General features: G+C 39.5%; 1 protein-coding gene across 2 annotated transcripts in view; it reads left to right on the top strand.

Annotated features, from left to right (window-relative positions):
• The window catches only part of C5 (complement C5), a 100,602-nt gene that overhangs the window by 52,824 nt on the left and 35,581 nt on the right, over nucleotides 1–12,197 (top strand). For both annotated transcript variants that reach the window (XM_079112704.1, XM_079112705.1), the window contains 5 exons: nucleotides 4,461–4,688; nucleotides 5,855–5,915; nucleotides 9,441–9,530; nucleotides 10,841–11,053; nucleotides 11,499–11,574. In XM_079112704.1, the coding sequence (XP_078968830.1) occupies nucleotides 4,461–4,688; nucleotides 5,855–5,915; nucleotides 9,441–9,530; nucleotides 10,841–11,053; nucleotides 11,499–11,574 (668 nt within the window). The remainder of the gene's footprint in view (nucleotides 1–4,460; nucleotides 4,689–5,854; nucleotides 5,916–9,440; nucleotides 9,531–10,840; nucleotides 11,054–11,498; nucleotides 11,575–12,197) is intronic.

The raw sequence follows: 12,197 nt of genomic DNA, 5'->3' as shown, positions 1-12,197 counted from the left end.
TCGCCACTCTTCCCCTGGGCAGCCGCCGGAGCCCCAGTGGTTGCTCCGAGTCCCAGCGCTGTGCCGAGCGGCCTCCTTTACGGCGCTCCCAGCTGTCCGCGTTCACTGCTCCAGCGGGGGGAGGGGCCAGTAATCCATTTTTTAAAAACCGAATAAGCTCTTAACAACCAATTGTATATTATTCCTTTTTCTTTATGAAATCATTTTTATTCCACTGCCCAATATTTTATGCTTGAATTTTTCTGTTCTATTGATTATCCTATCAAACTATGGTAGGATGAATTTTTCCCTTTTATTGATCATCCTATCATAGTATGATGCAGTAAAAATATGACACATAAAAAATAAAGTCTTTTTAAATTCCATGTTTATAACACTAGGTGGCAAAGAATTGTGGATTTAGTTATCATTTTAAATATCATTAGTACATAACTGATAAGAAAACATGACATATATTTCTAAAGTCATTAAACAATTGGTCCAATTACTATGGATAAATAGTATTTATTGCTAAAAATGAAAGTAATCTCAACATTAAACCTATTCATATTTCACCATTTTAATAGTAGATATTCCTTGCTTAGCCCCATATAATCAGGAAGGTTGGGAATTTTAAAACATTGTCAATTTTATTTTCTTATTAACATGTTTTTAAACAATTTTTTGCTAAAATAAATTTTAAGCTGTGGAGCATCACATTCAGCTTATCCAATTTATGTAATACATTTGCCATATGACCTAGTTAGAAAAATCAGTTCATTACCACAACAAAAATATTTACATAAACATAAAATTTTACCAGTCTGATGGAGAGAAAAGCTATGTCACCGGTGCTTTATTTTTGTCACCCCACTACAAGCAATGCTGAGCCTCTTTTCCTTTGTCTGTTATCCATTGTCTTGCTTCCTTCATATTCTTCCCTCGATTCCGTTGAGTTTTTTCCTGAGGGTACGCTACCTAGCCCCTCCTCGCCTAGTTTCCTCATCTGAAACATGGAAGAGTAACTATGTTTGCATTAGTGGTAGCAGAAGTAGTACTGGAGGTAACATCATTCTGTAGCCCAGGCTGGCCTCTAACTCCTGGGCTCAAGTCATCCTCTTGCCTCAGCCTTCCAAGTACCTGGGACTATAGATGTGTCAGCCTCCTGAAAATTGAGACAATAAAAGTCTGTGCCTCGTGGTTGAAGGTTCAATCAGCCAAACATGGTAAATATAGTACCTGGCCTATAATAGGTTCTCAATAAGTATTGACAGTTACTGTTTACAGGAGCTCTTTGTATGTGACAGCTTTTAATCCTTTGGGGCTATATATGTTGCCGGTGTTTTCTCCAATCTGCTACTTGTCTTTATCTTTGTTAATAGTGCTTTTAATTTGTATGTCATGAGAGTTATAAGTCTTTTCCTTCATGTCTTCTTGGTTTTGAAAATCTTTCCTCACAATAAGTTGTTTAAATGTTTTTATTTTCTTCTAGTAATTTGATGACTTTCACGAGGATTAGGTTTTTGTTGTTTTTCTTAATCTGAAATAAAGATCAAAGCTCAAAATTCCAGTTGACCCAGAAGTATTTGTTAAGGACCTCATTCTTTCCCACAGGTCATCTCGATCATATATGTGGGTCTCTCTTGAGTCTCTGCTCTGCTCCATTGAGCTGTCGGTTTTTGTTTGTACCAATATCACACTGTGTTAAAGTACCATAGCTTTATGGTTAAATCATGTATCTTTTAGCCAAGTACTCTCTGGTATTCTTAGTTTTCAACTGTTTTTATGTTGTTATTTTTGTACATGTACTTTGCCAAATACATTTTTTTGTCAAATTCTACTTTTAAAATTGAGTTAGAATTTTTTTTATAGATATTATCTTGAATTTGTAAATTAAGGTAAGAGAAACTGATCTGCCTACAAAGTTGAACCTTCTCATCTCTTTGTTCTTTTGCTTTATGTACTAGATCAGTGGTCAGCAATCTATGCCCACAGGCCAAACTGGGCTTGCTACCTCTTTTTTGTGACCCAGAAGCTAAGAATGGTGTTTGAATTTTTAAATGGTTCTGGGGGAAGAGATTTCATGACACATGAAAATTATATGAAATTCAAATTTCAATGGCCATAAATAAACTCTACAGCCACAGTTATTTTTGCAGACATTGTCCATAGCAGAGCTGAGTAGACGTGATGAAGGTGCCCGAGAAATTGCAATGATTCCACTAAAACTTACAGTATTATAAAGTGTCACACATATCACTGCATTGCCTTATTTTATTTAATCTTAAAGTTTTCAGTGTATTTCTGAGATGCAAAACAAGTTCATCTATGATATCTCAGGGTTAGTCTTTAATAATTACCTTCCCCTTGAATATGGGTTATGCTTTCCTATTTCCTTATATCTTGGATTGAACCTTGCACCTTATTAATGAAATGTCATAGAGGTTCTGGATTCTGTTATTTTCCTCTACGTGCTTTCATTTGGGATCATATATGTTAACAGGCAAATGGCTGAATTTGATCCCAAATTCTGAAATCCCCCTTCAGTTCTCATAGGCTTAGTTTCCATGCGTGGAGTCCGTGCTGTGCATAGTGTTAGCTTGGGAAAAAAGAGGCGTGCAGTTATGGTTCGTCGCTAGCTCCCAGAAATGCTCCACAGATACAGGTCTCATACAAGGAACCATTTATTTGCGCAAACAAATTCACGTCTGCATGGGGAAGGGGGAAAAGCAAAGAGAGAAAATGGCGTAAGGTTCGTCTCAGACATAGTAACTTTGCGGGCTGAGAGGAACCAATCGTGGAGGAGAATTCTTACAGACTGACTGATGGGCCAATGACATAGTGGGACATAATGCAGGAGGCAGGAAGCACCGTAAGCCGGAAATTCCTGTAACGTGAGAGGCGGGCTAACGCAGATTGACAGGTGGTGGGGAGGACAGGAAATTCCTATCACAGGAGAGAAAGATGGCTTTATATCTTACATATAGTTCAGGGGCCAGCGGGGTTTGAGCAGATTCTACACAGGGCTCAGAGCTCCTTCCCTGCTCATCTGCCTGGCTGCCTCGGGCTGTGTCCTCTGGTTCCTCAAGCCAGCAAGATGGCGGGTTTCTACTGGGGATTCAGCCACTGCTCAATGGGGCTGCCCTCAGTTAAAGTCGTAAGGAACAGGACAGTTAACCAGTGCCATTCCCTTCTTCCAAGTGTCACTGTCCCTTCCGCTCTGTAGGGCCTTCAGGCAAGTTTGTTTGTTTCAGTATTTTTCTTGCATAGAGATTATAGTTATTTTTACAGAAGGGCTGCCCAGTATGAGCTATTCAGCTATTGCTGGAAGCCAGAACTGCTGCTGTAGGTTTTTATCAATATTGTCCATCGGTTTCAAAAGTCCCTTCTTATTTCCAACTTATTAGAAATGTTTATAATGAAATTATGTTGAGTTTTATCAAATGACCCTTCCATTTCCATCCTCCCCCATCCTGCTCTGGCTAGGATGGGGGAATCACCGGCTTCAGGTAACCCTGTAGTTTTCTTCAGCTCCTAACAAACCAGGGTTGTCACTGTCAGAGGGTGGTTAAGAGGGAGAAGGAACGACACATTTTTGAAAACTTCCTCAAAATTCGTTATGAAATGTTGATGCTTTCTTTTGTTTATCTTGATTCACTCTGGATTTTATGGATTCAATCTTTCAGGTATAGTTCTTGATTTTTGTCAGTTCACCAGGTTTTGGAGGGAAGGTGAAACATATTCGATGTTTGAGCCAAAAGTCAGTGAGTCCTGTTACTATTCCCATAGTAAAGACGAGGAAATGGAAGACTAGAGAGGTCATGCAATCCGTTCCCGTGTCACAGTTAATAAGAAGAGAGCCAAGGTTTGAATCTAGGTATTTCTAGAGCTAGAGTTTAATTGTAAAACAGGGTACACATGGGAAGTTAATATTATTGGAAAAAGAAGGTGGGGAGATAGTGGGCTGTGCATGGGCCAAAATAGTAGTTTTCAGTCTTTCATCAAACCATCATTTAGTGAAAATTGGAGGCTGAGCCAAAAGATACAAAGAGGAATAAGACATGGAGGACCTGAGCTGGAGGCTCCCACTGTTCCAAACATAAACACACAGAGAGACAATGTAAGTGCTCTCAGAATAGCATGAAGAACCACAGTGCCTTTGCACCTCACTTATGAGGCAATGGCCTAAGAAAGGCCAGGTATCTCCAAGCCAGTGCTGAGTTTTCTGGACTTCCTTTCCCATCACTAAACTCCCCAGCAGCTTGTGTGTATGTTAGGAAAATCAGAAGCAAGCTTTCTGCCATGCCTGGGAACCTCAGGGGTCACCTTAATATCACTAAAGCCGCAGGGAAGAGTGTGTCTAATAATTCAGGGTAAATGTTCCCAGAGGTAAAGTGTTTTGTTTTTGTTTTTGTTTCTCATAAAATGTATGACTCAAATGATAACATTGATGATATGATTCTTGCCTGGTGATATTTCAGTTCTGTGTTAAAATGTCAACTGAGGAGGGAATCTGTACCTCGGGAAGTTCAACCATTGACCCTCAGGGGACAAGGTCCTCCAAATGTGTGCGCCAGAGAGTAGAGGGCTCCTCCAGTCACTTGGTGACCTTCACCCTGCTCCCCCTGGAAATCGGCCTTCACCGCATCAACTTCTCCCTGGAGACGATATTTGGAAGAGAAATATTAGTAAAAACATTGCGAGTGGTGGTAAGAAATGCGTTCTTTTAAAAATTACCTTTTTCTGGGAAAAAAAATGTTCTCAATCACTTATGCTTAAATGATTCAGGTGAGCCGAGGAGGAAAAAAATAATAATGTAAATGTCACAAAATATTAATAGTCGAGAAATCTGAATGGAGGACATCCCTGATTTTTTTTGTACTATTTTCCCAACTTTCCTGTGAGTTTGAAATTATGCTTACATTTTTAAAATAAAGCAATAGCACTTATTGTAGAAAATATGAATACTGCAAAACCACAGAAAGAAAAAAAGTCACCAGTAATCCCCACACCCAGAGATTCCCAATTTTAATAATTGGTACGTGTCTTCCTGGCTCTCTCCAGACAAATTCAGAAAGTGAATCTTGAATTACACATGTCAGACATCATACTAGGTTCTGAAGTTAAAGTAAAAAATAACACATGGTCCTTGACTTTAAAGAACTCACAGTCTAGAAAACTTTCTGATTTATAAATGAGTGAACAGGCCAAAAAAGAAAGAAAATAATGATTTATGAAATCCTATTAATCCCATAGTCTGTTGAGTGTTTCCATGTCAAGATTAACACTCTCTCATACAATTCAGATTTGTCAATTTAAAACAATGCTAATTTAAACCAAGGTCAGATTCTTGGCAAGGGTCACATGACTAGTTACTGATAGGTCTCCCTAAATCTTCGTTCTCCGAATTCTGCTTTCAGTTATGGAATTCACTTCTGTGCAAGGCACGTTGCTGTGCATCCTTACCTCATGGTTTCATGCACAGACTCTGGAGCAAGCTGCTTGGCTTCACACATCCATCAGTGTGACATTGCATGAGTTACTTGATCTCTGCATATGTCAATTTTCTCATTTGTGAAATGGGAGTAATTATAGCACCTTCCTCATAAAGTATTTTAGAGGTTAAAAGCTAATAAATACAATGCATTTAGACAAATTACCCAGCCTATCATAACTTCCATTTAAGGGTTTGCTCTGCTCATTATATAAATCGCCAGAAAATCTTATTATTACATACAAGTATTTATACATAGTTTGCCTTTTCAAGAAAAGAGGATTGTTTAAATTGGGAAACTGGACCCAAAAAGTTGGTTCAAGGAATTCAGGTCATATAAATGTATATGTTCTTAGCTCATGTTTTCTGCCTTCACTTTAGCCAGAAGGAGTCAGAAGGGAGAGTTATGCTGGTGTTACTCTGGATCCTCAGGGAATTTATGGTAGGAAAATGATTTTGTATTTTATATGTTGTCTTTTTGCTCTAGAAATTGAAATGCAAGTGTAACTTAAAACACTTTTTTCAAAATGTTAAATGTGTAAAATCGGAAGTATCTGCTTCCTAAATCACTGACTTTCCTGATAACATGTGTCATGGTATAAACTGTATGATTGAGACCAAAGATTATCCTGTTCATTTTAAATACAAAATACTGAAATAGTAAGAATTGTGTGGATTCCCTCATACACCGGTTACATCAGTTATGTGTCTTTTTCACCAACAGTGCCTCCTATCCTGACAGTATTCCGTCACAATAATAATTTATACTATTATATTATAGAACCATAAGTCCAAAGAAAAGGTCATCTGCATAATTATTTAGCATGCATTATTTGAAAACACAGTAATGTTGATTGATCACTTAACAAATTCATTCCTCATTGCTCCTCATTCCCTGTTTTTCCCTTAACTGAGATACTGTGAATCTCCTTAAAGCTAGACTCTTGCAAATATTTGAGTATTAGGTCAAGGCCTAAACACAAATATACAATATATATTTCTGAAATTTAGAATGCGCTTTGTTAACAATTCTTTTCAAGAAGGGAAGACAGGCTGTCTTCATATTAAGTTGTTACAATTCACCTTCTTGTCATATCCAGTCATTCTTGTTTTCTTTCCATGATTCAACAGTGGGGTGAAAAAAAATTTACTTACAAATAAAGACCACTAGACTCAGAGTGCTGTTTCCTCTGGGAAAGCAAAGTGCTACTACTTTTACGTTTTAAATCAGCTCGATATCACAAACTGAGTAAGGATGATTTCAGAAGAGAAATCCACAGAAACTCCTCCCTACGTGTGGGTAGCCATATAGGCACGGACCCACAGGGGATCGTGAGTGGGTAGGGGAGGAGGAGACGCTGTGTGTTCTGAGATCTGAGGCCTGGGGCAGGGCCATCGAGCCTCAGAGCCACCGTGTCCTTTTCACCGACAGTGCCTCCTATCCTGATATTATTGCAGGAAAAAACTCCACCCTGTCTTATTTGTCCTAGGTGTGAACCGTAGGGCCACAAGAGGGGAAGGAATTCTTTTCCTAGAATAAATCTCTCCAGAGAATTTCTTAGTTTACAAAATTCCTGGGCTGGGGATGTAGCTCAGTGGCAGAGCACTTGCCCAGCATGCACAAGGCCCTGGGTTCCAACCCAGCACCGAGAAGGGAAAGCAAGTCTATGCCTCTTTCCAATCTGATCATGTGCCTTTTTTTCTTTATAAATTTTAGCCAATTTAGATTTAGGCAGCTTTGTTACCTTCTAAGGAGCTAAAGGTAGCAATCCATTCTGTACAGTTATTTTAGAGATTTTATTAAATGCTTCCAATATTTATATATTGAAATTGCTATACCACTGTGACATTGCAGAATTCAGTTTTTTAGAAAAAGTCAAGATGTATCTGAAAAAGTGAATGGACAATAATATTATTAAAGGAAATCTGAAAATATATGTGTCAGTAAGGAAGAACAGGGTCTCACATCAAACTGGGAAGTATTACCCTTGAAAACTCTGGAAGGCATTTATCTGGACTATATATCCAGAAGTGGGACTGCCGGTCAAAGGGCACACACGTATTTAATGTCATTTACTCTTTAGTATTCCTGGGCTTCTACCAGCACGAGGGCTCTCTTCTTTCGCCCACCATCACCAATTCTTGCTGTTACTCACCTCTCTGAAATGTGGCATCTTTTTGATGGTTATAAAGTAATATCTCATTAACATTTTGGTATGGATTATTCTGGTTACTGGTGATTTTAAGCATTTCTTCATCTATTTATTAGCCATTTGGATTTTCCATCTGCCAATTGCCCATTCACATCTTTTGAACTTTTTCTGTTTTCCACTGGACTTGTTTATTTCGTCTTCATTTTGACTCTGATATAGTTTAAGTTTAAAAAAAAAAAAAACTCTTAATGGGTTTTGAACTATAATTCTTTATGCTGAAATAGTCGAATCCATCATAATGTCAACTTATGATTATTTATTTTGGGGGTAATCATTAAGAAGTCTTCCTCTACCCTTAGTTCCAAAAGACATCGCTGAATATTGTATTCTGTTGGCTTTACAGATTTGCCTTTTTCATGTTGTACTCTCTCTAAATCTGTTATGCCATGATGGCTCTTTTTTCATGATCTCTTAAAAGAAGTCGAATTGACTTCCTGAGTTCTAACCTCCTCCTTTAGCTTTTCCATCTGGTAGTAGAGTTGTCGATGAGAATTAAAATAGTCAAGAGCAGGTATCAATGGAGAAAATGGCAGAGGCTCAAATTTAAATATTCACAAACAACCTCTCTGTAAGTAAGCGCCATGCACAGAGCATGAACTGGATGCCAAGCTCTCCATCTCCACTATTTTCACCTCACACACATCCTTTGAGGAAAAAAGTATTACCTCCATACAACTAAGAGACAAACTGAGACATAGAAAGGTTGTGTCTTGCTCAGTGCCACTTACACGGGAAGTTCTCTCTGAAGTCCAGCTTCCGTCAGCCATACTGCAAGCCCCTTAAATGCCTTCACTGACTTTCATCTTAGTATAATACCCTCGGCACTTTTCAGGGTTCATGGAGGAAAAGGTTTCACAAGGAGCATTCCTGCATCTTTGGCAAAGCTATGTGGTGTGTCCATCTGTCACCAACTGTCACTCATTTCTTCAGCATCGTCCATGAGCCAGGGACTATGTGAAGTGCAGGAACTTCAACTTGAGTCAGAGATAGTTCCTGCCCCGAAAGAGTTCTTAGCAGGACAACAGGAGGAGGTCGAGTCTCTTTCTGGAGACTACAAAGGACTGTAGTAAAACTTCCTCAGCTCGGACACAGCTCCCCCTGTACAAATCCTGTGGCCTTCAACCTCTCCAAACCCAATTAGCTTATCTATGTAGCACACAGAAGTGTTGTGAGGATCCACTGTAATAACACATCTAAAGAACTTAGTACAGCGCTTGGTACTCCATCAGGACAATGATAAATATTATCATTTTATGATATAAACCACTGAATGATTATAATAGGATAATTCTCTTGATACCAGTATGCTAAAACTCTGTAGTTGAGAACATAAAGAAAAATAGAGTCTAAATTAGACTAGGAGGGGAAAATGGAAAGAATTTCAGGTCATGCTTCCCAGCAGAGCCAGTGTTCAAATAACCTTGACGAACAAATTACATGTTAGTTATTTTTAGATTTCAGTTCCAGGAACAATTTTCTCCCTTTGGACAAAATGGCATGCTACCCTATACTGGTGGATAAATTTGATATATCCTACTTATTCCATGGCAGGAAGCTTACAGCCAAATTTAATATTTTATATAAAAAGATTATATAAGCCTAGGATTTGAGTTTTCTTTCTTTTAAGATTTTAATTGTTATTATTGACGTCTTTTGTTTTGAAAAATTATTTGGCAGTAGGTAACTTATAAATAATCTGCGAAGAGTCTCTTCCCCTAAGAAGTCTGTAAATCTCATCATTTTTTGATTTACAGGTGCCATTAGCAGACGAAAGGAATTCCCATACAGGATTCCATTAGATTTGGTCCCCAAAACAAGTGTCAAAAGGATTTTGAGTGTAAAAGGTAAATTAACAAATTCCATTTTATTACTTACTTCACTTTGTGTTTCACATAAAAATCGAATATCCTTGTGATTTCCATTTCTGCGATTCCCGACACACACAGATCTGCCTTTGAGCATACCCTGTCCCTCGCTACTCCCACTCATGCCCCCTCAAACACTTGGTCACTTCTGCAGCTGTCCTCTTCCACTGACCTGATTCAAATGGAGATTAATTCTCCCATGGTGGAGGATAAGGGCTCTCGTGGGCCCAGAGACGTCTCTAAAATGGGCGTGCAGCTGCTTCTGGACTCAATGGTCCTAACCAGCCCTGCTCCACAGAAGGCTTCGTGATGTGCCCACTGCCCTATGGAATGACCAGTCCCAGAGGAGCCTTAGTCCATTTGTGCTGCTATAATGAAATACCTCAAACTGGGTAATTAATAAAGACCAGAAATGTATTTTTTACAGTCATGGAGGTTGGAGGTTGGAGATCAACATGACAGCAGATTTGGTGTCTGGCAAGGGCTGCTCTCCGCTTCCCAAGTAGCCTTGTGTTGCTGCATCTTCACAAGGCCAAAGACAGGGGCTCAATGATAAAAAGGCGGGGACAGCTTCCCACACCTCTGTTATAAAGTCATTAATCCCCATGAGGGCTGAGCCTGCATGACCTAGTCGTCATCTCTCTCTCAGTCCCACTTCTAATACCACCACCTTGGAGATTAGGGTTCAGCGTAGGTTCTGGAGGGGCACATACCTTCCAACTGTCGCGAGCTTCTCTCCCTCCAGTATGTTTGCAGACAACGACATCTTTGGTGGGTTTCTCCTGGTCTCTGGCCTTCACAATTCAATAACTTACCACAAAATGATAGAATGTCCTGACTGTTTTATCTCAGACAAAATCTTGGAATCACAGATCATTCCTACCGGAAAGGACCTTTTTGATCACATGCAATGCTGCTTAAATGTTGGATTTATAAGAAAATGGCTTGCCTAAGGTTGCACAGGGAGGTGTAGCAGAGTGATTCAGCACTCCCTTCTCTGGCTCTTTGCCTCATGGAAGGATTGTTAGTATGATTTACAATGTTCTAAATCTATCAGGTTGAATGGAAACCAAGTTGCCATGTTCCCTAGGCAGTAACCTGTCCGCCATATAATAATGATATCTTTTAAGTCTTCTCTTTTTGATTCTTTAAAGTTCATGTTCCTATCCAGTTCATTCTCCTCAACCATTTCTGAGAAGCAGAGTAGAGATGGTTGATCTTCTGTCTTTAGAGTACACTGTTAGAAGGTGATAGAAAGGGGTGTGTCGACTGATTTCTTTTTGTTTCAGGATTGCTTCTAGGTGAAGTGCTCTCTACTGTTCTGAGTTCGGAAGGCATTGACATCCTAACCCACCTCCCCAAGGGCAGTGCAGAGGCAGAGCTGATGAGCATCGTCCCTGTATTCTATGTTTATCACTACCTGGAAACAGGAAATCACTGGAATATTTTTCATCCTAATTCATTAACTAAAAAACAGAACCTGAAGAAAAAAATAAAAGAAGGTAAAAATAATCTATTTTACATAATAATCCAGTGGTTTTTTAAAGCAAATATCTACTTAAACTAGCACTTAAGTTATGAACTATGAAAAACTTAATTATAAAAGAATTTGAGCCAAAAAAAATGGGTTGGATCCTACTATATAAATAGATACTATTTCTTTAGCATTTTGGCTTAACTTTCCAAAATGCCTGGATGGGAGACAAGACACCTGCATTCCAAACCCTACTGAACACTTCCTTCCTCTTTGAATGAGATTAGAATGTTCTAGTTGATAATTCCCAATTCGAGCAATTCCTGCACCTCCTTTGAAAAGTTGAGTGTTGGCCACAGAGCACATGCTCGCTGTCCAACACCAAAGGGAGTTTACTGCTCCCAGGGGCTGATACCCTTTGAGTAGAAATGGAGTTCAGGGGAGCTCTGTGTTCTTTTTCTGGTGCTTCTTAGGGATGGTGAGCATCATGTCCTACAAAAATGCTGACCACTCTTACAGCATGTGGAAGGGCGGAAGTGCCAGCACTTGGTAAGTAGATTTTTTACTTGTGTTGTCATATAGAAGTTGATTAATTAAAGAATAACACTCATCATGGGAACTCCATTCCTCCAGTAGTTGCTCCAACTAAAAGCCTATCTCATTCTTTACTCCTCCTTTTCTCTGACAACCCACATCTGGTCCAGTAAATATGCTTGGCTGCACATTCAAAATATATCCTGAATTTGACTAGTTCTCACCAACTCCAGAACACCATCCTAGCCCAAGCCAGCATCCTCTCTGGATGATCGCACTAGCCTCCTCTAGCCTTCTGACTGCAGACTTTGATTCTCTTTGGTCTGTGCTCAACACAGCAGCTGGAGTGACTCTGTTAAAACACAAGTTAGGCCACATCACTCAGAACCATTCAGGAACTTCCCATCTTGCCCAGGGCAAAACCCAAACTTTTAATTGAGAAATCACCATCTGATCTTGCTCTGCCTCCCCTCATCTATATGATTTCTCCACGCCAGGCAGGCTTCCACCTCTGCACCTTTCCACTGAGTGTTCCCTGTCTGATTACCACCTCCCAGGTGTTAGCAAGGTTGGTTCCCTTATTTCCTCCAGGTCTTTACCAAAAGTCACCTTCTTAGGCCCCTGCTTTATCATTCTAT

This window comes from Sciurus vulgaris (assembly GCF_902686455.1).
Source record: "Sciurus vulgaris genome assembly, chromosome: 15".
Lineage (NCBI taxonomy): Eukaryota > Metazoa > Chordata > Mammalia > Rodentia > Sciuridae > Sciurus > Sciurus vulgaris.
The sequence above is the reverse complement of the archived record's forward strand: the minus strand, read 5'-3'. Positions and strand labels throughout refer to the sequence as shown.